Here is a 27,860-nt window from a genome sequence, read left to right as displayed (position 1 = left end):
GGAAAGCCTGAAAATATGACTCAAATGTTACTGATACAGTAATGTCCACCTGACTTTGCAAAGCCTGAAACTATACCTCTGAGAGGAATGACCTGTGCCCCATTCATCATAATGAGTTGTTAACACTCAAACCCACTGCTGTGGGAATCCCTCACAAACATCATCCTGACTCAGGACACTTGGACAAGGGCCCTTTCTCCAGCCACCCCATCAGGGCTCTGCTAGAGTGGTGTTGGGAGTCTCTCCCAACCTCCCACACACAGTCTTGGATAAAAGGGGCTGGAGATAGGGAGCAATGCTGTGTGGAATGGGAAGGGCCCAGCCAGCAGTGGTCGTTCACCCTACATCTGCCCAGTAGACAGTTCTTGTAAGGGCGGGCCTTTCTTCTACCACAGCAGGCTTGGGTAAATCCACAGCATGAGGTGGGTCAACAGCACAGGGGTGGGACTATGGCATTAGGGAGGGGCCATGGGTCTTGTCAGCCTAGGATACTGTATTTGTCTTAATCTAGAACAATCTGGGATTATTTGCATTAGTATAGATAAACACATACACCATTTACATTACTCTGCATCTATTTATAGCCTCCATATTTTATTCAAGAATTGTACAATTCCAAATATAGTGAAACAGTTAGAGTACTTTATTATAAAACTTATAAAATAATTAAATATTACACTTATATTTTTGCTTTTTTTACACCATAATCCATACTTTCTGACACTATCATTTTCTCTTCTGAACTGTTGTCACTTACTTAAAGAAGTAAGTGATGAAATATAAAGGAAAAGCTATGCATTAATAAATTAATTATTTTACATCAAATAATAAAAGGACACAATTATAAAAACAAAACAAAAACCCTTGCAGTTTTCCAAGAAAAAAAAAGTTATAATTATACAAAGTCCAATATCAAGACAGAGCCTAGCTGATTGAGATATGTTTCCAATCAACATTTCTTAAAGTATCAGAGAATACATGTTTTTCATTTAAATTGTTGCAAAAGGAACTGCTAATTTTAACTGACCACTGTCTGGCATTAGTGCTGAGATGGCTAATCCTAGTTTGAAATGATACTTTAAAAAGCAGGAAAATTGAGCTACATTCATCAAAAGAAGTTGTGGGATTGGGTGGAATTAGATAAATATGTCCCTTATAGCCACTCCCCAGAAAATTACAGTAGGACACAGCCCTGTTTCAGTTACAATGGTTTTGGCAAACAGATTGGGTGTTTTTTCCAATGCAGAAACATTTTAAATGGTACCATTTGATATATGATATCTATTGACTGCTGGATACTGAATGACTACAAATATCATTGCAAGTGCTATAAAATGTTTAAGGAGCCTGACCTTAAAAAAGTGTACTTTGAAGATTATCAAAATGTCTAAAAATATGATTGAATTTGATTTTTCTGATTAGATTACTATTTTTTCCAATTGATGATATTTCATGTATCAAGAGTTAACATTCTGAGAAGTGTGTGTGATGTCCGTTCTTTGAACAGACTATCCTATTCCTGCTATTTCTCCTCCTTACTTTGAACAGACTATCCTATTCCTGCTATTTCTCTTTTGCTAACTGATGAACCAAAATTTGCAGAGAAAGTTGAGATAAAAATAAGTTATTCTTCAGCATATTGGCATTTAAACAATTTAGTTTCTGAAAAACATATTTTGAAGTTTTATTATTTAAAAAAATCAAGTTTAAACCATAAAATAACTTACCTAACGTGCTTAGAATGTTGAAAACAATATAACCATTGAGCTCAATAAATCTTTGAGTTCCTTGAGTTAGTCAAAATGTGAAATTCTATTTTACTTGTATTACACAGCAATACTAAAAGTTCCACATATTCTACTGGCTGAATATTTCTAGGAATACATTTCAAGTTGCTAGTTAACCACCTCTGAGTTTCTACACTAAGCAGAAAGTGTAATTTTTCAAAACAATAAAAACATTAGCATGATGCCAAACTTGCTTTTCCAGCAGCAAGTGTAATACAGAAGCACCATTTACTTTAGTAGTGCACTATTTACTTATTGTAATCACAACACCTGTGATGTGTGACACTTTGCATGCTCCGAGCAACAGCCATATGGACCTCTCTCTCATGAGAACGGTAGTAAACCTCCTCCTTACTTTGAACGGACATTATCATAACAAATACTGAAAAGAAGCAATGATGATAGACTGAGATATATTCTACTGCCACACTGTAACCTCCGGCACAGAATTCTCAATCTCTTTTGCTCACATTCTGATAAATTATCCAGATGAGCATTGCTTACCTTATTTTCTTCCTTATCACATATGACAGTGCAAAATGACATATTTAAAGAGTGATGGGAAGAAATGACCCTGGCTTGGGAGTGTTCAAATGATCCAAACTACTCTGTACTTTAGGGAAGTCAGCAAAAAAACCAGTCCTGGATCACCATTTATCTAACAATTACTGTACCTCAGATAGTCCGCTAGAAAGTTACTCTGCCGTACGTCTCTCTTCCATCAGTGGCTTATGTGGCACTAGGTCCTGCCTTAAAGTCAATTGAATTTCAATGTAAACCAAAAGGGAGAATCCTGACCTTGCAGGGTTGCAATAAAATATTGCAATCAGTTCTTCCTTGTGCATGATTTACAGCACTGCTTGCCATAAAATTTGTGGTTGCAGACACCATGCTGGGGAACCAGATGACACCAAGGGAAGAAATCCAGACAAGAGGGATCATCTGAAAGAGGGAAATCCAATCAACATGTTTAGCGTGTATTTCAGCAATTCTGCAAATTAGGCAGTATTTCAATTTATTGATTTGTACACACCTGCCGATGATATAAACACGAGGGATGATTCCAGTTAAAGAAGAAGGAGGCCTTGTACACTCTTCTTTTTTAGTACACCTCTACCTCAATCTAACGCTGTCCTCAGGAGCCAAAAAATCTTACCGCGTTATAGGTGAAACCACGTTGTATCGAACTTGCTTTGATCCTGCAGTGCGCAGCCCCTCCCCCCCCGAGCACTGCTTTACCGCGTTATATTCGTGTTATATCGGGTCGCGTTATATCAGGGTAGAGGTGTATCACTTTCTTTTTAATTTATTAGCTCTACTTTTGATGTAATACACTGGCATTATGAGAGGTAAATGAAATAGTTTATAACACAACACTTTAAAAATATCCTAGGGTGACATTCTTGGCCCACTGTAGTCAATGAGAGTTTCACCATTGGCTTTACTGAAGCCAAGATTTCATCCCTTATCACTATATTATTTTACAGATTATAACCACTGCAATAAAACCAACTATTTACACAAATGGGTCCACCTCTGAGCCCTATGCTAATGAATATTACTCTACCCTTTCTTTGATCTGCAGAGAAAATAGTTCAGGCTCTGAGTGTGTGTATGTACATACTCTACAGAAATAAATCTAAATGTTCAGACAACAAGCTCAGTATGTGTGTGCACAAAATTCCTTGTGTACATATGTGTACCCACATTTTACGGGTGCGGGGAGGAGGGTTCAGTTTCAATTATCTAAGCCTAAGTGCACAGAAGGGTTAAAATTTGCATCCACAAAGCAAAATCTATGGTAAGGTCCCTACTTTTGAGACCCCACGTTTGCATATTCAAATGGGGAGATATCTAAATTCTGTCATTTATATTCATGTTTCATTCATTAAAATCTGAACAGGGGCCCCAATATAATAATCAAGCTTTTTCTCAGATTATATGACACGGTAATTTAGGGTGGGATTTTTCAAAAATGCTTAACATTGGCCTTCCTCTGCTCCCACTTCAGTGGTGACGTTCTCATTGACTTTAATGGGAGCAGAGTTAGGCCAATTTTGTGTGTGTTTGAAAATCCCATCTTTAATTTAAAAAAAAAAAACAGACACTAAAATGCAGATGAATTTTTTGCTTCATTTATTTCTGTATATGATTCACACACATACAGCCCAGTTGGTTAAAAAAAATTTCATGGCCATCCCATTCTATGTGTTTGCAGTCACTGCTTTATGCTTCTTTTAAAGTACATAGTGATGATTCATATGGATGATTTATAAACGAATTCAAAACGTATGAGAAGCATGAAGACTTTTAAGTGAGGTTTAGAAAAATTTATAGCTAAACTGAAGTCTTAAATGAGCATGGGAAAACATTCCATTCTGCCTTCACAACTACTGTACACATGGTCAGTAAAGGGAATTTACAAGGATTCTTACTCAAAAAATCTAGCTACTGTTGCCTGTGTTCTCAGATCAGCTACTAAAGGGGTGGCACAGAGAAAATGATCTCACTCTGAGACCATACAGACTCCCTCATATCTGTAACACCAGAGTTACACAGCCACACACCCCTCTGTTTTATTAGTTGCCACTTCCCTGTGTTGTCTCCCTTTTAAAGAAGGGTTAAGTGTTTTGTTTTGAAACCCCCTCAAAAGATGGCATGCAAAAGGCACATAATCTGACATGAGACGTCACTGTCTAATAAAATGCTTTCCCCCCAATAACACATTGCAAGCAACGTCACATAGTAACAGACTGGTGCTGGACAAACTGCACTCTGGGAAGTAGGTGGCACATACCTTGCTGCAGCATTTCCCCACTAGAGACCAGCATTCAAATTCCAATTTGAATGTCAAGTAGGAAGGAGATGGTCCCAGCTTTGCATCTTTTGGCCCATTATCCACCATCCACCACACAGTTTACCAAGTCTGACAGTGAATGCTCAAGAGAGGACTATGACTTGAGGGGGAAGGGCATTGCAAGTGATGACTGAGGGGCATATGCAGAATTATGAGTGGAAAGTTCTCACAGCACATTCTCCAACCCCGTCAGGCTCCTAGGTCACTTAGGGTAAATTTTAAAAAGTGATTGAGTCTCATTTTCAAAAGTGACCTAGGCACATGGGAGCATTCACAGTCAATGGAACATAACAGAACGCATGGCATGTAAGTCCCTTTTGAAGATGGGATTTAGGCACTTGAAAAGAAGTGCTTTTAGGACCTAATCCAGAGACTGCTGAAGTCAACAGAAAGACTCCCATTGATTCCAGTTAGTATGGTCCCTCATTTTCATGAATGTCCATTTCTTTAAAAAATGCAGTTTTCCTTTTAAGATGCTCCAAGTATCTTGGATTTACTGGCTACATGTTACAGTACCTGTTGCTGTCTCTGGTAGAGTGATGAAAATGAGAAAAAATTGCTAGAGGGGAGATCCAAGTTGTCTAGGAGAGCATGATAACACTCCCTGAAACGTTTATTTCTTCTCCACGATCTCTCCCTAATGGCTCACGGAGCTGGAGCTGGAGCTGTGCGGCTGTTAATTGAGAGTGATTTGCTTCCATGTGATTGCAGCACAGCTGGCTCCTTCTCCATGCGTGGGTTTGGATGGAGAGTTAGAGAGCAGTGGAGAGATAATTGATCTCCAGAGTCTGAAGAACCAGTTACAAAACAGGGGAAAGAGCTTCTACAGCTGTGGGGAGGGAGAGAAAGTGGCCAAGACCAAAATGAATAACAGATACCAGCCCAGACATGAAATATGGCTGGGGGAGGCATGTTGGGGGGTGACGGGTTTGCTATACCATGACAGAAAGTGATTTAATAAATTCACAAAACAAATTCTGAAGCACAGCAGAACTTCCCAGAAGATTTGGAACTAACTTCTGAGTCTTTAGAACTGTTTAGTCACTTTTCAAACTCGGTCAGTTATTTATTTATCCCTTTTAGGCCTGATTCATCCATTTCTCCAACCCAGGCTAGTTGCAGCTGACTGATGAATCCTGAGGATGTACTTTGCACACCCCGCAAATACAACAGTATTGATATTATTTCTGTAACTGTCTTGCTTCTTGGGCTCATGCAATATTATGTTTCCCAAAGGCCTGGTGGCTGACATAGCAATGTGTTTTACAGATTTTCCACACACAGTGAAGCTTCAGGAGTCAATATGGATGAGAGAGAATATTGTCTGATGGTTAGAGCAGGAGATAGGGAGTAAGGATGCCTGTGTTCTTGTGCAAGTGCTGCTATGACCTTGCTCTAGGACATGAAGAAAGTCAACTATGACCTGGCTCTGGCTTTTGTTTTTTTTTAACCAGGACACCCACCTCTATTTTCAGCTCCTATCTGTAAAATGGGTATAATAATGCTAAAATTCCTTACCAGGGGTCTTTTGAGAATTGTTTGTAAAGTACTTTGGGATGCTGGGATGAATAGCACTGTAAGCTGGGCCTACAATGCATAACTGGGCCATAAGTGACAGCTACAGGAAAAACTTCAGGGTTGTACATATTGAGTCTTACTTTTGTTATTATGCATCATGGCTTGGGAGCCAAAGAGAGACAAATGAAAGAAAATTGAAGCTATGAGGGGCCTCTGCTCAGCAGCAGCAAGAACAATTTGCCGCTGCTCTATAGAAAAGTCACTATTTTAACTTTATGCCAATGTCTCTATGGGATGCTCCCATCAACAGAATGCACTGTAAGAGGGTGGAAGTTAAGGTAATGCACAGAGCAGCCTGATCATTACTTAACCAGAAACGGAGAAACAACTCAAACCTGAACTGCAAAAAAAAAAAAAAAAAAAGTACATATCCTTTATTATTCCTGCTTTTAAAAATATCTGTCCCCTCTTGAACATATCAGACCTAGAAGTTAGCCCCTTATGTCTGTTTGTGAAAAGAGAGGTGATGCACTTCCAAATTTAATATATTGCAGAGCGCAATGGTGATACTGAAAAATGTGGGATTTACACAGGAAGAATAACGCCCCCACACCTATTCCTGGCAAAGGTGATGTTTGTCAGGCTATACCAGGGATTGGCAACGTTCGGCACGCGGCTCGCCAGAGTAAGCACCCTGGCGGGCCGGGCCAGTTTATTTACCTGCTTACGTGGCAGGTTCGGCCGATCGCAGCCCCCACTCGCCGCGGTTCGCCGTCCTGGGCCAATGGGGGCGGCGAGAAGCGGTGCGGCGAGGGATGGGCTGGCCGCGGCTTCCCGCCGCCCCAATTGGCCCGGGACGGCGAACCGCGGCCAGTGGGGGCCGCGATCAGCCGAACCTGCCGCGTCAGCAGGTAAATAAACTGGCCAGGCCTCCCAGGGTGCTTACCCTGGCAAGCCACATGCCAAACGTTGCCGACCCCTGGGCTATACAATTCCAAGCAATCAAACCCACCATTGAATGTAATTTACAACTCAGAGTTTGGTGTTTTACCTTTTTTCTCTGGAGCTGGGCAGAAGTTAGTATTGCAGGCTCTCGACACTGCTGGTTTCTGATGTGGCAGACACCCAGTTGCTGGTTGCCCCTGCCGGAGGCACTGCACGCTCCGGATTTGCACTCCCCCACCACATGTTACTGTACACTGCAGAAAAGGAAAGATGAGATGCCACATTCTATAACACAGATGGTCTTCCAAGGCCCTCGAAAGTCAATGGAAAGACTGTCCAGGGCTTTGGATGAGGCCTACAAATTGTAAAGAGCCTAAGGGCCAAATTTTCAAAAGAGCTCAGCACCCACAGAGCCAGATTTTCAAGTGAGCTCAGCTCCCATTGAGCCACTAAAGCAAATGCCAGATTTTCAAAAGAGCCCAGTATCCAACTTGCACTGAACACCTCTGAAAATCTGATTACTTATTTAGGGACCTAAATGGGAGATGAGATTTTTAGAAAATCTAGCCCCAATTTTGTGTGCTGATCTATTTTGAAACTTGATTCTCTGGGCCGAGTTATGCTGTCCCAACGCAGGTAAAATTCCCAGTGAAGCCATAATTGTGGAACTATCTGGGGAAAAAACAAGTATTTTCAAGAAGATCTCTGAAGTATTATGAAGTGAGTGAGTCTTTCACTTGCATGTGCTTCATGAAAAGATGTGATGGGTATCATCTGATTACAACTGTCAGGTATACATTGTTGCAAGTATACGACAAGTATACAATGTTAAACAAATATGTGTCTCATAGATATGTGACTCATAAAGTAGATAAGTTTCAGAAATACAGAAGCTTGTTTGCAAGAATGTAGAAACAAATACAGGCTGATCCAGTAATTAATCAGAGTATTTAAGGAATGCAGACAATCTGTGCAGATGCTCTAATACATTGAGAATATAGATATAGTTCATCTACAGTGCACTTTCAAGAAGAATGGAAAGATGGAATTTGGAAATGGCATAGAATGTAGTGTAGCTGCAGCACATATAATAACTTAAGAACGGCCATACTGGGTCAGACCAAAGGTCCATCTAGCCCAGTGTCCTGTCTTCCAACAGTGACCAATGCCAGGTGCCCCAGAGGGAATGAACAGAATGGGTAATCATCAAGTGATCCATCCCCTATAGCCCATTCCCAGCTTCTGGCAGAGGCTAGGGACACCACAAGTAACAGGTGAGATTCTTTAATTTTAGCATAAAGGAACTAGCTACACTAAAATGCAGGAATATGGAACCAGCTACATCATACCAAAATATCAGCATGGTCCAAGATTTTTTATGGAATATTGCCAGAAGCTAAGACTGGATAACAGGATGGATCACTTGATAATTGCCCTGTTCTTTTCATTCCCTCCGAAGCATCTGATGCCGCCACTGTTGAAAGACAGGATACTGGGCTAGATGGACCATTAGTCTGACCCAGCATGGCCATTCTTATGTTCTTATGACTATATGCAGAAGACACCTGTGGGCTATCAACATTAAGATGCAACAGTCCCATTATGGCCGATTATACTATGTTCTAGCCCTCTCTTTGGAATGGCTGCACAACTCTGCATGGTCTGCTTGTGCAGTTTCCCTGGGCATTACCCATGATTCAGAAGGTGTTTCACCAAACACCCATGCTGCCTGCGAACTGGTTTCATCATGCCCCAGTGGACTCTTTGAACTGACTGCCCTACATACCAGCCATACCCACCCACTGGTTACATCATGCCCTATTACCATGTTAACCAAATGGGGCTGCATGGATGTAATGGAGAACAGAATTTGGCCTGATATTTCTTCTAACTCTGACATTAGCTAACTACAATGTGTGGTTGTGTTCAAAGAGGACTGAACTGGGAGGGTTATTGGTCTGGTCATTAAGGGTATATTCACCCACATGGTGAATGTGAGGTTCTCCATTCCACAGTGACCAATAGTGGGAGAACAATGTTAGATCTACCACACAGAAGGGACTGTACACTCCCTACTGACTCCATGAATGCCAGAAGAGAAAGTGGCATTGGGAATGGAGAGCACTAATGTGGGAGGGAAAGGAGTAACCTTCTCCAAATAACCCAGGCTGACTTTTTTTCTCATACCTGCTGCCAGGGTGAGGAGTACCATCCGGACACCATGCGGTATAACCTCTGCAATGGACAAACTCCTCTGTTACATGCTTCTTCTAGTTCTATGTTTAGTTTCTTTATGTTCCGACATCTTCGCTGAGGGAAAGTGATCCATTTTCCATGAATGCTTTTCTCGCTGCACTTCATTTCCCGCTTTTTAATACCTGGGCCACAGGAGGCTGAGCACTAAAAAAAAATGAAGTGGGTGCTTTTAAAATAATACATTGCCGTAAATTAATATCAGTTCCAATAAAGCCTGGACAAACTTTTGTGGAATATGAATGCATTGTGGAAAATAAAAGCATAAAGATTATGGGAAAATGTTTCTATAGTAGTATGAATTCTACCATCTTGGAAACCACTGTGAAGCCAGGGGGAGTCTGGCATAAAAACTGACAGCAGGAAACAGCCAAGTGTTTTGAGAGATGAAGACGTAAATTTTCAAAATTGACTTTGAGTGCCTCAATCTTTAGACGCCCAGTGAAAACACCTTAAAGGGAAGGAAGGTGCCCTAACATGTTCTGAAGATCAGGCCTCTCCAGATGTTTTAAGTAGGGCATCTAAAAAGTAAGGTGCTACAAATTACTAGTCATTTTTTAAAATGTAGACAATATTAGTTACAGGCAAAGCTCTTATAAATGATCCAGAGTTTGTATTTTCATCAGATCATGACCCTTACTGAATCCAGAGCACTTTTTTTCTCTCATATGCTCCGTGCATGCTAGTGTTTCAGTACTCTTTTATGAGCTCTGCAGAGAGCAAGACGGTCATTCAGATTGTGGTACTGTACCTCACTCCAAGAAGAAACCACCCACTGGAGCCGATCATTTTTGGGACATCGTCCTAGTACACAGGTCTGTTGGGATTCTGGCTTGGGATCTCTGCTGCACATACTTTCTGGTAAGATTTTCAGCTTGGAAGAGCTGGTGCTTTTGCAGTGGACATCCCGTTTCTTAATGCCTCTCCCACAGGTCTTGGAACACTTTAGCAGAAAGAAATATTCATTTGCGTTTGCGGCACTTAAAATTGACATTTTTGTATTTACAGCAGAACACAGAAGCCATAATGAATCTTATCTGTAGCCACTGCTGTTAACTTAAACCTGTAATTCTGTTATGGAAAATGTAATGTAATAAACATACTTCTGTGGCACTTTTCATTTTTCAAACCTGGAGTTAAACATTTTATTGTGTAGCCTTAACTAACCCTCACAGCTCTCCAGTAAGGAAGATAAGCATTCTCTGTCCTATACATGGGGAACTGAAGCACAGAAAGAGATTCTCTCAGCCCTTGGCAACACAAAGGAGCTGAAAACTGGCCCTAACTATCTATCTGAGAATCCCCCCCAATGAAAGGAGCTCTCAACAAGTGTAAAGCTACACTAGTGGGTTCCTATGTTACCCAAACTCACCCTGGCATAGAGGATGGGAGGAGGTAGATGGCAGCTGTACTCTTCCAATTCTCAACTAGTGTTTGGGCCCTTGAGGGCCGCAGCCAGCAGCTCCAATTTATGCTAGGGCCAGCACTAGCCAAAGCCACAAAGCAAGTTATTTTGCAAAGCCATGACTGGAACTTGGGACATTTTGGCTGTGGTTAGAAAACATTATAAATATTGAGTTATTCTTATTTTTTTGTTTGTTACTATGTTGATTTAAAATCTAAAATATGCTTTTTGTGGCTGAAACAAAATGGACCAACTGAATATATGCTAGAGCAGAAATTGCAGAATTGTGAAAGCCCTGAGATAACTGCAGATTTCCTACCATCCTGTACTTGCTTTGTTTGTTACTTTTTTACCAGAGTTCATTGGGTTAGTAATATACATGTAAAAGCCTGTGGACTGTGCTACCAAAGTGCATATTAGACTATGGACATTTTAAAAACATTCTAACCAAACTTAGTGCGCAAAAACCTGTGCTCGCTGAAAAGCTTGGATTTATGGTCTTCCCATAAACTGAACTGCGTTCTCCCTTGCTGTCTGTGAAGAGATTTGACATTGTGAGGGATACACTTTTATTTATTTATTTATTTGGAGTTTGCAGCATGATAGATGGAGGCTGAGCTTTTCAGAGAGACCTAAAGAAGTTATGTGCCCAACTGCCATTATATTTTGATAAGAAAATTAGGCAAAACTCCTAAGTTTCTTTGGAAATCCCAAACCAAAACAACAAATTCACAGATGTATAGCAAAGGGGGAAAGATTGGGTTTTTCTTTTTGCTTCTGTATGATGTAAAAGAAAATCTGAAAGGTTCTCAAGCCCTGCCCACCCCTCCCCCTTGCCCCAAAGAAAAGCTATTTTTATATTTGTTTTTAACATTAAAAATTCAGGTCCTTAATAACCTTGATGACTGCATGACTAGTGAGATGACAACAACAAAGCCAAAAGTAAAAGATGAATAAGTGAGAAGTGAAAGGTCCCACTGTTAAATACTCTTCAATTTTTTTATCTTTGTTGATAACTGTTTAGCATCAATAACTAATGAATACTGTGGACAAAATAAGTCTTTGTTAAAGACTGAACACCCCAAACCTTCATTAAGATATCAGAGATACATCCTGTAAGACTCCCAGCTGGTGGTGGTATTGGGGACTAGAACTGACACTTTTATTTCTAAGAAAAAGATGCAGAAACAAACCATTTACAAAATAGTTCTACAAATACGAAACCTTTTAACATGTCTTTTGGTGTTTGATACCTTTGTGGTTATAAATATTTTCCTTCGGTCTCAGGACCAAAGCTAAATAAAGTTTTAAACATAATTGTCTTTAGATTATTCAAAGGGAGAAGAGCGTTATTATTTTTAAAATTAAGATAAATTACAGGTTTACAGTATATTTGTCCTGTCTCCCAGTTGGGATGCCTGGATGTTAAGAGATTGAAAAGGGTAAAAAGATGGGACTGAGCACAGTGGAGTTACATCAGCATAAAACCAGAGTACTGCAGCGTAAATCAGACCCAATATCTTTATATCTATCTGAAAAGCCAAATGGATCCAACTTTGAAGTATCATTCAGAAGAGCCACTACATTTAACCACTGGCTCATTTGATCTTGCATAATTGCAGTTTCTGTCAGTTTCCAATCCAGTGTCACCAACTTGTATGATAACTGGTGATTTTTCTTAAAGAACCGGTTGCTGGAGCTGCATGAATATATGAGCTCAGCTTTCATTTTTTTTAATAAAGAAAGTTTCTAGCCTCATGGTTTCAGAGAAAAGCATGAAAAGGTGATATCCATATACCTTAAAGTCTCAGAAACCTCTATCATATATCTTGCCAATTAGGGAATCGTGTATCTGTGGACCAATTTCCTTCTCAACTCATTGCAGGGACTCAATTTAAGTCCTGTCGGATGATATTTTATTTCCTTTATTTTTGTTTATGTAACTGCAAACTTTGTTAATGTTGAAAACATTGTCCATAGTCTTTAAAAATTTAGCCATAATATCTGATTTCATAAGCTCCTGCAACAGTGAATTCCAGAGATTTGCCTATACACTGAAAAACAAATAGTAATTCCTTTTGACTGTTTTAATACTGCAGCCCATTGAATAGCTTTGTTCTTCTTTTGCAATGTGCTAGGATAATGAGAAGTTCTGTTCTCCTCAAAAGGCATTATGTCTTCTGTGACAGTGACCACCTAGATCCAGTCCTCTCTAACTCTCACAAAGAGTACTAGAATTAAAAAACAGTAGTTTTTACAACAGATTTATATCACTCTTGTAGCTCATTAAATGAAGACAGAAGAACTTAAAATGGACTTTGCTTCTTTTGACATAGATCCACAGTATCAGTTCTCGCAGCAGTTCATTTACCCCTAAATTAACATTCACTATGTGCCAGCACCAGCATCATTGCAAAAGTAGCAGAAATGAGTTTTTAACTTCAGAGTGTTCATGCTTTTCATACATTTCTGAAAAAGGGTGTGTACACACAGAAATGTGCCTGGGGGCCCATTGCTACTAACTTATGCCACTAATAGTAATTTACTGCACTACTAAATTACTTACTTGGAATGGGCTACACTAACAAAAGTAAATATGTGATTACTACATGTATCATTGAGTAAAACATAACTTCATCTGCCTGCATTTCAAAAATGTGTATGTGCACTCATGTGCCATTCTAACCCTATTCTTTTTCGATTAGTGGTACCTCTGTTGATATTTCTTCTCTGAGAAATGTTAATATTGCTGTATGAATTAATGTCAGAAAGGGGTGGGGGACGGGGGTTAGGACTGTAAGGAAACCAGAGTCTTGTCCTTCAGAAAACCAGAGAATCCTGTGGCTGTGTTTGTGTGTACTAGGAAGCTCCTCCTTTTCCCTCTGTTGATTGAGGGACAAATCCCAAATTAGGGTAGGCAGATGCAAGTCTATGCATCCACTTATACCAGCCATGCTTTTTCTTTTAGTAAGGTCGCTATCTAAAAACAAATTAGATTGTCCTTATTATTTTCCTACACAGACCTTCCAAAGTAGGCAGGATATAACTATGTGAAGAAAACTATTCTGTACACGTTCATTCCAGCTACCTCTGTCACTGGACTCAGTACCAATATTTCTATTATTCTGGCAAAAGGAAACATTCTGACTATTTCTCTAAATTACCTGAGACCACAGTCCAGGGCTCCATTCAGGTGGGCAGTCTTGGGCATTACATATCTGTACTTGGGCTGGAGTGCTGACTGGACAAAGAGAATGTGCTACCACCTCTTCCTTTTGAAAAGTCTTCTTCTGGACACATTGAATTGGGCGACTTTGTTGCCCTCCACCACAAGACTTGCTGCATACACTCCATTCACCTGTCGACCAGCTTACAGGAGAGAATGAATTTATTTCTTACAAACACATGTCTTATAATGCACCCTGTACAATCAGTATAGCAAGGACTAAGTTCAAATGCAAAATCCAATCTATTCAATCCATTTGACTGGTGTTGCTGTTAGACAATTTGACAAGATTCCTGTGCAAGACTCATGCAATCTATCTGCAAAGAACATTTTGAAATGCAACAAGAACAAATCTTGTAGCTCTTGCTCAGGAAAAACTTCCAGTAATTATTATTTTTATTTGCAGTGTGGGAACGCCCTAAGGTTCAATCAGGATTAAGGATCCTAGTGTGCTAGACACTGTACAACCACGTGGAGAGACACATTCCCTGCCCCAAAAGTGTTTAATCTAATATGAAACAAGACACAACATGTGAGTGCAACAAACAGAAGGAGAGAGGAGAGGAACAAAGGGCACGCTAAATTCTCATGGTGTTACACAGGTGGACATTGTGGAACTTGGTGGGTTCAAGCCATGTTCTGTTTTAGTTGATGGTGAGACTTCCAGCAGGAGCAGCCCGAGAGAGGGACAAGTTATGGTAGAGTAAAACAGGTCAGATGTGACCAGGTAGAGATATTAGTTGAAGGCTTGTGAGCAAATGAGAGACTGGAAAGAGAAGAGGAGGCCAAGGACAAAACCTTGTGAAACCCTAAAGAAGTATAGGAAAAGAAAGAGAGGACCTACCAAAACAGACTCTGAAGGAGAAGCCAGTATGGCAGAAGGAGAACACTAAGGACCAAATTTTCAAAAACTGTTTTGCAGGTGCTCAGCCTCTATGCATGCAACCCCCAATGTATAAAGACATGGAGGCTAATGCACATGGACCTACGTATATTCTTGGTGCTGCCCAATTCTAGTCTTCCTCTCAATTGTTATCTTGTCTTTGCTTTGGATAATAAATGCGTTTACAAAGTTCTGTGGATCTTTAAAATAAAGCAAGAAAGAAATGGCTTGCTAAATTCAACAACCCTGTCATTAGAGTTCAGAGGATTTAGATGATGTTCTGAGACAAGCTACTTTTGGCAGCTTAACCAGCAAGATTATCTGAAATCTAAATAAAACTATATCAAATTAACCAGCTGACTACTACTGGGCAAATATATCCTCCAATCACCCGACAAGGTCCACTGATACATATCGTCACTAAAAATCACACAGGGTCCTCAGATGTATTGCTGAACTGCACAGTCGGGGTTCACGTTTGAAAATGAGTAATATTCTTTGTAGTACCGTAGCACCTAGAATGCAGAGCCTCATTGTGCTAGGTGTACGACATATAGCAAAGACACAGTCCCTGTCCCAAAGAGCTCACAATCTACGTGAAAGACTATAGATAGCAAGTGGATGCAACAAACAGATGGAGGGAGCACAAGGAAACATATAAACAAATCCTCTGCCTATGGGAGAACCATGAACTGATCCAATCAAATTAATGAGTCTTCAAAATCTTCTCCCAATATCAAGCACTGAATCTTTTAAACTGAATCTTTTAAAACAGGAATTCTCATACTTTTTCATTATATGAACCATGGAGATTGTCCCTTTTAATTCACAACTGCATGGGCCACCAACTCTCCCAATCACTATCACAGCACAAGCCCTAAGGCAACCAGAGCAGCTGCTTATATCAGACAGAAAGTATTTGAACTCTTGTAACTATGTGGAAGTTGAGCACCATATCACTGGACTGTATTTCAGATCTGCGTGAAATCAAAATTAATTTGCATGTTTAAAAATGTGTGACACCTCCCTTGGAAGATTTCCTCTGGGAAAAGAAGAATTCCTGAATCACAATCCAGATTTTTAGGTACCAAAAGCTATGGGAAGTTTAAAGCTACCAAATCTAAGGACAAAGGAATTTTAACACACACGTCAGGCATTCCATACAATTTCAGGACTGTGGTGGTCTGCTGCTGTTGGACTACATATGGAAACAGATATGGAAAGCTTGGAAGGCTTTTCTAAGGAAGCAATAAAGAAACATGGAGGTTGCCTTTTAACTCTCTCTAGTGGGAATCTGAAAAACCTGAGACTTTCATCCTGCTTAACAACCTGCTTTCACTCAGCCTGGTTTTCTCTCTGCTTTTTGACAATAGCATTGTCAGGAAATAAATGTTTGTTTTTTTCAAATTGGGAAAATAATACAACACTTATTTCAAGTAAATCTGGTCAATACTAGGTTTCAAGAACTGTCTTCTCCTTTGTAGCCTACCTTGAAACATATGCGTCTGGAAAAGTCCTGGGTCTAATCAATTCTATATGTTTTAATTAGTTATACTAATGGTGCTAATCAGTTTGATACGTAAACCAGCCAAAAAGAAATAGTTTTAAAAGCTTACGTACAGTAGTTGTTTAGAAAATCTACCTTTTCATATGGAAGAGTGCAATAAACCTGCTTTATGCCCGCTTGTAAACTGCCATTTTCCAAGAGTATCTTGGCTATGTTTCAAGAGTATCGTCCATTAGTTCAAATAAGCTCAATAATTATGACTAGATTTGGCAGCCCTTTACTCCAATCATAATAGTATGCAATTCCGATGCCTTTGTGTATTCTTACCGCATGAACTGAGTAGTAATTTTATTCCTTCTCATCTTAATGAGTCTTTGTTCTCATTGTGCAGTAAAGATTTGTCCTTGAACCTTAAAATTTTGTCTTCTTTTTTATGTCATGGCAATATCATATTGACTTAAATGATAAGTAAGACACATTTGTCTTTCTCTCTTGCCTATTATGCCTACCAAATTTATATGTGTTTTATTTGCTGCTTATCACTTATTATTCTTTGATTTCTTAATGTCATGTATTACTAAGGGCATTTACAGCATGAGTGGATTGGAAGCTATTGCACACTGTAACATTATGGACTACATCCTTAAATGATATAATCTCCACTGAGTTCAAGGGAGCTATTTTCACCAGCTGAAGATATGGCCCTATACAATCTTAAACTACTGAATCTGAGCATATCAATTTAATGCAGCATGGACGAATGATGCTGTATGTCAAAAATGTTTTTTATTCACCATTAATTCTTATTAGCAGTACGTATGACATACTAGCTTCAAAGGACATGGAAAGCTCCCATTAATAGTAAGGCAGTTGCATACGTGGCCCTGTTGCATGATTAAAATAAATGTTATATTTTAGAAACATTATATGAAGACAATGCCAAGTCAAAATGAAGGCATTTATAAATAACTAAAAAAAAACTGCTGGAAACATCAGAGATTGTTTTTTCCGTCTATAAGAAATTGAGTCCATTGGATAAAAATACATTTGGCAGAAGATAAGTCACACACAAACAGATTTTGTTTGGTTAGGAAGATTACTTAAAATTAGTATTCAGACAATAGTGTGGCTAAAGGCAACCCAAAGAAACTGCTGAAGCAGGCATATGGGGCTCTCATGTGATACGCTACCGCTATTTAAACCTTATCTCTATTTTTTGTGCCTCTACTGTATAATTTGCCATTTGGATTTAATGTCCTGTGTTATAATTTTAAAATTTTGCAGGAAATTTCAAACGATTACTGGACCACTTTTAAGGGTGTTAAATTTATTACAAACTATAGACTTTAACTAAAACAAGGCCATTCCACAGTGCAAAACTTTTTGACTTATCCCACCAACATATTCCTGGATGGGGAAACAAATCCCATTAAATTTCACTAAATGTGCTGAGTTCATATAACAATCATGGCTGTCGTGGGTTCAGCCAATTAGAGGGATATACAGTTCTATGTGCCTATCAGAAAGTATGGCAAACACAAACACACAGTAACGCTACAGGAATAAATAACACTTACTATGCTGGGCAGGGATTAGCATTGCATAGTTTTGTTTCAGTTAAAGGCTTTGTCCTTGGGCCACAAAAGGAGGAATTAACTCGTGTACGATGATCTTGTAAACAAATAGCTTTTGCTGTAATGTGCCCTAAGGAGATATCAAAAAGAAATACAATAAAATAAATTGTTACATTTTCTCCTTATATTTAGGGTACTAGTATAGAAGGTTAAATAACATAGACCAGACTCATCCCTAGTACAATTCCATGGATATCAATGGGTGGGGCCAATTGGGCCACTTGTATTAATGTTAATTCACTTTTCTGCAATATAGGTGTGACGGCTGCCACTGAAGTCAGATATAACATTTTTATGACAAACAGTGTATTGGCAGAATTTAAAACCACAGGTGGATCTCTGCAAAATGTAAGACTCAAACACCAAGCCACTCTTTGAGTTCCATCTACCTGCAGAAACAAGCAGAGAAAATTTCTTAGAGCTTTTCTCGAGTATTTAGAAACTGTCCATCAAACTCTTTTGTCAACTTTTTAGTCTACCTTTATAGCTATCTTTACATTCTTTGAGGCTACTGTTCCTGATGCATATCTACTTTGAACCATATTTGTTGGAAAAAGTCAATTGGGAACTTTCCCTATGAGTTCAACATATTAAGAGTTAATCATAGGAAAACTGCATTTGTCTGAACCCAAACCATTTGGAACTTCAGGGCCTTCTGAATTGATGAAGCAATTCTGACACACACTCTGGTAAATGTGCAAAACAGCTGTATGCTCTTGATTGCAAGTGAATTTATTCTGAGCCAAAGTCTTTTCACCCTACTTTGCACAAATAATCCCATTGAAACTTTTTGTGGAACATATACTAGGCTCATTCCATATACAGATAGTCCATTGATTTTGGGGCTGCAAATGGTTTAAGAGCATTCCATAGATTTACTTTTCTACTTTGTAACTTACTTCACATACAGTCTGTGGGCCCAACAAAGAGAAATCTGGGAAATACAGAGGCATTTCTGGCTACTGCTATCTATTTTTTAAATAGAGATTTTACCTGTATGCTACTCTCCGGGGGGCAGATTCTGATACCCTTACTCATGCTGAATAGCACCTTACTCCATGAATAGTTCCACTGATTTGTTGGTAAATATGTCAATGAAACTTACAAAATATTTACATGAGCCTCGCTTAGATTTTCTTTCTACGTGTTCTCCCATGCCTATTGCCTGTCTCCACTCTTTGTCCCAGAATTAGGTTTAATGACAGAATTTCCAGGATTTAGAAAAAATAAATAAATGTATAATAAAATGTTTCATGGAAAACAAGAGAAAAAGTTTATCATTCAGCTACATGGACTTTCAAAGATAGACTCTGATGAACTCAGCTATTTGGGATTACATTTACATATGCTCTATATTGCCTCCTGAACATGATGTTTTAGACCTTTACAAAGCTACAGAGATTTGGAGTGGAGCGTGTTTTAAAAAGGAATGAAAGAAAGTAAGGATGGGATGTAGGAGAGCTACCTACCCCCGCCACAGGAAGCTGAGCAGTCTGACTGCACTGTCACCCAGGAGTAGCTATGTCTTTTGGCAGATGTCTTGTTCTCACTGATGATCTTGGGGAATGTGTATTCCCAAGCAATACCTGGATTTTTGCCTTGTAACAGGATCTAAAGAGTTTAGGGGGGAAAAAGAGGGGAATTAAAAATATGCAAATTCTGGAAGACCTAAGGTAGCTGAGAACGTTTAAAGATGTCTATATGGAGTATTTTTATACATGTTACATTTCTGAAAGAGTATTCAGAACTAACTCCAGCGGATACAATGCACCTTTGTAACATTGAAATGTCCCTGTTCCAAACCTTGGCGGGGATGGTACTTCATGTAACAGGGAACACAGTGGAATAGTGCATGCAATGTGGGCCATGATTCAACACCCTTGGAAATCAATGGAAAGAGCCCATTGAGTTCAGTGGGAGTTAGATCAGGTTCAGGAAGTGGAAATAGCATCTGCTAGTATGAGGTGATACCAAGAGCACCATGACAAATATTTTTCTCAGTATGGTCTTGCCCCTCATGTTCTTTGGCTACACAGAATAAATGCCTCTTTAAAACATGGACCCCTGAATCCACTGGGGCTCTGTACGGGTACTGGACTTTTCTTGTGGTGATTCAGCTGCTTGCTTGAAGCCACAGGCTCTGATGCTGGGTGAAACTCAATGTCCTGTGCTATGCAGGATGTTAAGCTAGCTGATTCTTTCCAGCATTGAACTCCAATTCAGCAAGGCATTTAAGTCCCATTGCTTCAGTGCTAAATACCTTGCTGAAATAGAGTCGAGTGAGTGAAGGAGGAATGTGGGTGACGGTTGGAGTCGATGTGGTTGAAGATGTCTCTCTTGCTTCTGGATCCTGGGGACACAAAATAGCTATTTTTCTGCTAAACGGGTACTCCTGCATGCTTATAGTCACACAGTAAATCCACAGCAAATGCAGTTGCTGGTGAGAAGTCTGTGGGGCAGAGGGTGATTGAAGTCAATGGAGCTATGACAATTACACCAGCCAAGGATCTGCCCAAGTATGTCTAAGATGGGGAAGTCTGTATCGCTCCCTCGTGCAATGGCATATCGCCCATCCTATTTTTGGTCTAAGACCTGGCGCACAATAGACATTTTATAGAAAACATGTCTTTTGATTACAATAATGCACTGGCCACTTCATTCAGGTGGTCTGGCTGCTGGTGGTGCTCCTCAATGTGTGTTTTCACTATATTTAATACACTAAATAGCTAAAATACACTAATATCCATGTTCAATAGAAACTGTGCCTCGCATGTAATACTTCTAAAATTACAGTGTTCTATTAAGTTTTATTCCTTGAACAATAGGGCCACTACAAAGATATAGAGCAGGTGCAGTTAACTTCACTTCCTAACCACAGTTTTTGATAAGCATTACAGTTTAAAATAGGATTCCAGTCTATGTTAATAACTTACTTCAGGGACATTAGTAAAATATGGTGGGCAGTCAGTATCACCAAATGTCTGCACAAGTAGATCGATGTAGGTAGAAGTCGTTGCTAAACAGAGGGGTTTCAAAAACCAGCAGCAAACTTTTATTTTATCTTTTTATGATCAAGAGCAACATAATAAAATTTTTAAAGGAAGACAAGGGATTTAAACTACTCTGAAAATGTATATATTGGAAAAAAGAAATGACCCATGACAGTGAAAAATTTAGAAGGAATGTACACGAACTCCAGGGCAATAACGTTGAACATATGAAGGATCTGGACAGAGTGCTATTTACATCTGCAGGGAAAAAAAATGGATGATATATTTTCCATTGCTACTAGCCAGATATTTTATTTCAGTCTGTGAATCTTGATATTGATCCAAACTGGGAATATAGGAGTTCAGGACTGCAACAGGCAAAATATATTTATCCAGCAGAATAATAGCATACTCTGGTTTATTGCAAGATTCAGATACAAAACACCTAATACTCAGATGAGTTTCAGTTTGGGTATTTTATGTGAAACCAGTGGTGGAAACAACATATGGCTATGAGTTTGATTCATGACAACACTAAGATACGTTTTGTATGCATGTGTGTAATAGTATTTAAAGTAATTATCCATTGTCACATTTTAAAGAATAGTTAATATTAATGTTTATAGTATATATATGAAGATAGAATCAAGTGTCACCTTCTCGTAATAATACTCAGAAAAACTACGTTATTCAGGCTGCAAAGTCAAACACTCAAAAGTTAGGAAATACTAGAATTAAGGTTGTCTGTGTAACCTTAATTTGGCCTTTCTGTGCATATATATTGTGAGACAGTCTTTAATTACCTGATCACATACTATTTGTCCACAGGACCCCTGCCTTTTTTGGTGCACACAACGGGTGATGTTTGCTTTATGAGCCACTATTTTATATTTAGTTTTATCCTCGTTGTTTAATGTGTGGCTCCATGCCTTATTTACTGCACAATGATCAAACCATGCTCAGAAGGCAGAACTATTCATTTTGTCATCGACTTTTCTATAGCTATAGCATGTGAGTGCTTCACAAACATTAAATAATTTTCTCAACACCCCAGTAAAATCACAGGGTGGTATCATCCCCATTTTACTAATAGGAATCTGATGCACAGAGAGATTTAAGTCAAAAATGTCCATTCATTTTTGGTGCCGATGTGAGACACCTAGGAACTGATTTTTTCACTGTAGGTATCATAGAGCACGTTATATGTTGAAAGCACAATTCCAATTGACTTCAGTTGCAGCGGAGAGAGATCAGCCTCATGGTCTCAAGCTGGACTTTCATAAAATGAGAAACACATCATTAGTGGCCACCTGTGAAATGTTTGGTGTAAGTGACTTGCCCAGCATCATACAGTAACTCTGTGGCACAGGCAGGGATAGAATCCAATTCTCCAGGGCAGCATTCTACTGCCTTTAATGTGAGACCATCCCTTTTCTTCCTACACTGCCCTGCTTCATTCACTACACACCTTCTGTAACAAATAAAGCAGGAGTCTTACAGGCAACACGTTCCTTCACGGTACAGCCCTATTCGGTCCCCAGAGCAGGTCCATTCTGTGCACTGAATGAGGCAGGGGTCCTTTCAAAAGATAGCATATGATCATATCATTAACGACTGTATCATAATGCACATGCACGGGGTGGGTGCGGGAGGGAAAAATTAGTGTTGCAACCTTATTTCTGGCATTTCCTAATTTTCAAGTGCTTGACTTTGCAACCTTAATAACGCTATTGTAATGTGTCGATGTGTATAATTTGCTAGGTTTTTTAAAAAGCAAACTGAATAAACAGAAATTCTATCATGTAGCATCATATTGACACCTGCACGAGCCACCAGCAGGGTTGGAACCTTTAGCTCCACCACAAAGATCCTTGTCACCTCAGCTACCAGAGTATAGTAGGTTTCGAATTGCTACGTAGACCAGCTCTACAGAGGGATGAGAGACACAGCTTTTCCAGTGGTTTTCTCAAATATTTGCTGACAGCAGAGGAATTGAGATGCAGGGATCTTGGGTTCCATTCCAGCCTCTGCAAGGGAGTGTACTCTAGTGGGCCCATTTATCCCAAGCTTGACCCCTTCAGCCATCCCCTCCAACCTGTCACTGACCCAGTCCTGTCTCTTTCCCACCTCTGGCTCCTCATCCCAGTCCCATTCTCCTCACTTGGCCAGTGCCCAGGGCTGGCTCCAGGCACCAGCATTCCAAGCAGGTGCTTGGGGCGGCAATCTGCAAGGGGTGGTAGTCCGTGTGTTTTTGCAGCCCCAAGCAGCGCGCCGAATTGCCGCCGCGGACAGCGGGGACAGTCTATGTGCCCTTAGGGCGGCACGCACGTTTCTGCAGCAGCGGCAATTCGGCAGCAGCTTCTATGTTCAGCTGCCCGCAGCGGCAATTCAGCGGCTTCTGTCTTCCGGCTGAAGACAGAAGCTGCCGCCGAATTGCCGCTGCTGCAGAAATGTGCGTGCCGCCCTAATGGCACACAGACTGCCCCCACCGTCCGTGGTGGCAATTCGGAGCGCTGCTTGGGGCAGCAAAAACAGTAGAGCCGGCCCTGCCAGTGCCAGTCTCCACTCCTCAGGCTTCTCATTCCAGTCCCAGTTCCCCCTGCCCTGCTGGCTTCTTGTCCCCAGTCTTGATGTTCAACCACTCCCAGTTCTCCCCTCCAGGCTCCTTATTCAATCTCTTTTGCCCCCAAACCTCCAGTTGCCCTCACCCATGTTCTCTATCCTCACTGACTCCCAGTCTCCTTGCCCAGGAAGCCCCAGTCTACTCCCCACCCCAACTCCTATGTGCAATTTCACGCTCTTGTCAACCTCCAGTCGCAGTCTCCCTCCTGTTCACCCAGACTCCATGACTCAATCTACTTCCCTCACCACTCCCAGGTCTGAATCTTGTCCCATCTGCATTTGAATCAGGCAATTTCCTCCTTCTCACTGCCTGGTAGGCAGGCCATTCATCCAGTCTTAAACCAGACAGTCCTGCTTTTGTAATATTTGTCCTTCATCTGGTACTGAGACAAAACCGGACATGGGGGACACCATAATGTACGATGTATCGCTCCCACATCCCTGCCGCCATGACCTCTCTTACACAGCATGTGTGCATGGCCATGCCAGTGGTATGCCCAGTCTTTAAAATGGCATCCCTCGTGCAGTGTGACCTCGCATGTACTGTGTGTGTGAGGTCATGCCAGCAGGGCCAGGCCAATGCCATATCCACTAGCACCCCATGTCTAGTGTTCTGGGAATGTGCGACTGACCACGCTGCTGCCTGGGTATTAGAAGGGGGCATTGAGAATCCTGATCTCCGTTCTGGTGCTCATGTCCCACCCACAGCATCCTAGAGCTACAATTGCAGGGAAAGTCCTATTCAGCCCTGGCTGAAGCATGCTCAGTGCAGACAGAATCTTTGAGGAATTTAGCTACAGTGCTCTGGCAGGTCTCTTCTGAGCATGCACAAACTGTGATTTTTTTTTTTCAAAGGTTTATAACTTGGCCAAATTTGGGCAGATTTTCACAGGGAAATTCCCTGACATAAAGGCCCCTCCATGCCAAATTTCAAATCCTTGCTCCAAAGCCTGGGAGTGCTACAGCTTTCCAAGTAAAGTTCACCAAAAATTTTTAACATGGTCAAAACATTATTCTCCCCCCTCTCCTCCCCGCCTCCATCCTCACTCAGAAATGGCTAAACCAGGGGTCGGCAACGTTTGGCACGCGGCTCGCCAGGGTAAGCATCCTGGCGGGCTGGGCCAGTTTATTTACCTGTTGATGCAGCAGGTTCGGCCAATCGCGGCCCCCACTCGCCGCGGTTCGTCGTCCCGGGTCAATGGGGGCGGCGAGAAGTGGCACGGGCGAGGGATGTGCTGGCCGCGGCTTCCCACCGCCCCGCGATCGGCCGAATCTGCCACGTCAGCAGGTAAATAAACTGGCCCGGCCTGCGTGCCAAACGTTGCCGACCCCTGGGCTAAACTCTTTTGGCTGACATTTTCCAAAAAAGAACACAAACCTCCCCCCTCCCCCAAAATCCTGAGGTAGACACCTCAGCCCAAATGATTAAAGTTTAGCAAAGATATAAGCAACTGAGTAAGGGTCTTACAATGGGTCATGTCAGGCTACTGACTGCTACCTGGTTGGCCTATAAAAGAAACTGAAAGGCTACTGTGAAGGATTTGTTGGCATACAAAAGCAGTTCAATAATACTAATTATTATTATTTATTAATTCTATTGCAGTAGCATGTAGGCGTTCCAGTCATGAACCAGGACTCCTCTGTGCTACATGTTTTACAAGCAATGAAGACAGTCCCTGCCCCAAAGACCTTACACGTAGGGATGTTTTATATTTACTGCAGTCTCCAGAGATAGCTCTGATTAGCCCATTCAGTGACCCTGCTCAGGTGACCAAATTCTGCCATATGACATGTAAATTGATTCATAAAGACTTTATTCCCCTTTTGTAACAATAGCATACCTTGTCTGACCTTCCCGCAAGAGGAAAGGTGCCAATGACACAAGATCATGTCCACTGTGTAATAATATAGTGCCCAGCACAATAGGACCCTGATGTTAAGTGGCACTGCCAATACTAATCACATATTATTTATTTCTACAAATGTTTGCTTTTTCAAATGAGTCTTTTTTTTTTTTTTTACATGCAGCCTTGGACCGCAGATGGTTTTAAAAACAGGTGTTAGAAGCTGTTGGGGAAGGTGAATAAAGGAGAACAAATGACTGCAGCCAGTGAAAAGCTACATGTTAATTCCCTATTTATACCTGCTCAGCTATTCTGGCCAGTAAGCCGCATAAGTTAGAACCCTCCTTAATCACTTGAAAACAGGAGGAGATACTGGGAGAACAGGGACTGCATTCTGCATCAGATTTGGATGTAAGAGCTGGGTATGCTGAGCAAGGGGAGAGAGGGACCTAATATCTCCTTATACCCCTGCTCAGCCTAGTAACAGGGGACATAATCTAGCTATATTAAAATATTGCGGACGAGGTATTGTACAACTGAAAATTGCATAAATATAATTTATATTCCATGGCATTCATGTTAAACGTATTGCGTAATGTTCATCTAAGTTATCATCAAGGAAAGTTGCAATTTGCCAAAGAAACAAGCATATACATAGCTCTTCTGTCATATTTTCAAACATTCACTATAAAGCCCTTCCTTAGTAACCCAATATTTAAAGTCTGCATATATAGCCAAGTTGTTAGACCTACAAATTCGGAAAGACCTCCAGCTTCAGTCTACTTAACTGGACTCATTCCAGAGACTTTTCAGCCAACTGGCATTTGCTCCCAAATTTACAGCTGGCAAACAACCTTCTTAAACATTTCCAGGTCCTCTGTAGAACTGTTTAATGTCTACCTTTAACACACCAACCACCTGACTTCAGACACAACACTCAGCAGCTCGGACCGCAGGGCGCAGAGTTATAAAATTTACAGCTTCTTGAGTCTGAAAACCACAGGCTCTATGGCTGGAATCTGCCAAATCTATTCTGAAGAACGAGAACTGCAGCTTTTGCTTAGGGCATAAAATGTTAAAACAATGGATAAATTGAATTCTCTTGAGTAAATAAACCTTTTCTTTTGCTGCTAATTTTGATTTCAAAGCTAAAACAATAAATTTTCTAAACCAGCTGTGCATCTGCCTCTCTGTTTAAGGCTCTTTTTTCATAGCTATCCCAGGTTTCCCATGTAATACCTAAATTTGTGAGTCAAACCTTTTAAATGCCTATCAACGCATCCTTTTTATGACTGGCTTTTTTAGTTTTAAACTGGGTTTTCATGTAACAAACATAAATTAAGCCACTGGTAATATATTTATTAATTTCATTGACTTAAGATAAAAGCCTGACAGTGCATGATATACAAGACAACTTAAAATGGTGCTTGTAGCTAGTCGAGAAAACTATGATTATTTCTGTGAAGGGCAGGTAGACAAAAGTTGTAATTAGTAATAAATATATTTTAAAACAAGGACCAAATAAAGCTATCATGCTAGTTATTGCCTACCTGCCCTTTACGGAAATAATCATTCATTTTGTCAACTGTTTAGAACCAGCAAGCATCACTAAATATTTTTGATATTTTCTCATACTGCATCTGTGTAATGTTCAAAGATGGGCTCGAATCAAAATGCTGATTCAAGTTTTGAGAAGTTTTAAGTATGGATCTAGATTTTTGTGGTCACTTCCATCTCTGGGACTGACTGGTCATTTCTATAGGTGAGGTATCACCAATGATGGTAGACCAATAAGTCTGCAGGCTTCTGTGTGGGGAAAATTAGTATCTTCTTGAACTGGTGGTGTTCTTGGAAAGATCATTGCAGTTTTCACCTAGCATGAACCAATCTGACATTTAATGGACTGGCATTCCTAGTAGGTTACAAATCGAAAACATTTCTTTGGCAGCTTAGTTATACAAAAAAACTTGACTTCCTGTTAATTTTCATTATACCGAGCCAGATTCTGATTTCATTTACACTTCGATAAATCTTGAGTCATTCCACTGATTTCTACAGAATTTACTCTGTTTTCACCGGTGTAAAGGAGACCAGAATCTCATGTACTGTATGCTGGGGGAGTCTGCCAAAAAAACCTCTTAGGAATACAGGAACGCCATACTGGAGTGGTCCATCTAGTTCCCTGTCTCTGAGAGTGGCTAATACCAGATGATTCAGAGAAAAGCACAAGAACCCTGGAGTGGACAGCTACAGAAGGGGAAGGGTCTTTCTTCCACCTGTTATTTGGTGGTTGGCTTAAGCTGTGAAACACAAGGGTTTATATCCTTTTAAAAATTTCTAGATGGCATCATAATATCTTAAAATTAGCTTGTGAGAAATCAGGACTCTT

The 27,860-nt window shown here is 40.4% G+C and overlaps 1 protein-coding gene across 2 annotated transcripts in view; it reads right to left on the bottom strand.

The window, feature by feature from the left end:
• Positions 1–620: 620 nt before the first annotated feature.
• Positions 621–27,860, bottom strand: part of ADAMTS18 (ADAM metallopeptidase with thrombospondin type 1 motif 18) — a 103,994-nt gene continuing 76,754 nt past the window's right edge. For both annotated transcript variants that reach the window (XM_034788885.1, XM_034788886.1), the window contains 7 exons: positions 19,485–19,626; positions 17,959–18,085; positions 13,930–14,134; positions 10,112–10,303; positions 9,295–9,507; positions 7,214–7,361; positions 621–2,729 (listed from right to left, as the gene is read on the bottom strand). In XM_034788885.1, coding sequence (XP_034644776.1) covers positions 2,614–2,729; positions 7,214–7,361; positions 9,295–9,507; positions 10,112–10,303; positions 13,930–14,134; positions 17,959–18,085; positions 19,485–19,626 — 1,143 coding nt within the window. In that variant the 3' untranslated portion in view covers positions 621–2,613. The remainder of the gene's footprint in view (positions 2,730–7,213; positions 7,362–9,294; positions 9,508–10,111; positions 10,304–13,929; positions 14,135–17,958; positions 18,086–19,484; positions 19,627–27,860) is intronic.

This window comes from Trachemys scripta, chromosome 13, assembly GCF_013100865.1.
Source record: "Trachemys scripta elegans isolate TJP31775 chromosome 13, CAS_Tse_1.0, whole genome shotgun sequence".
Classification (NCBI taxonomy): Eukaryota; Metazoa; Chordata; order Testudines; family Emydidae; genus Trachemys; species Trachemys scripta.
Note: the sequence above shows the minus strand (reverse complement) of the source record. Positions and strands in the feature narration are given on the sequence as shown.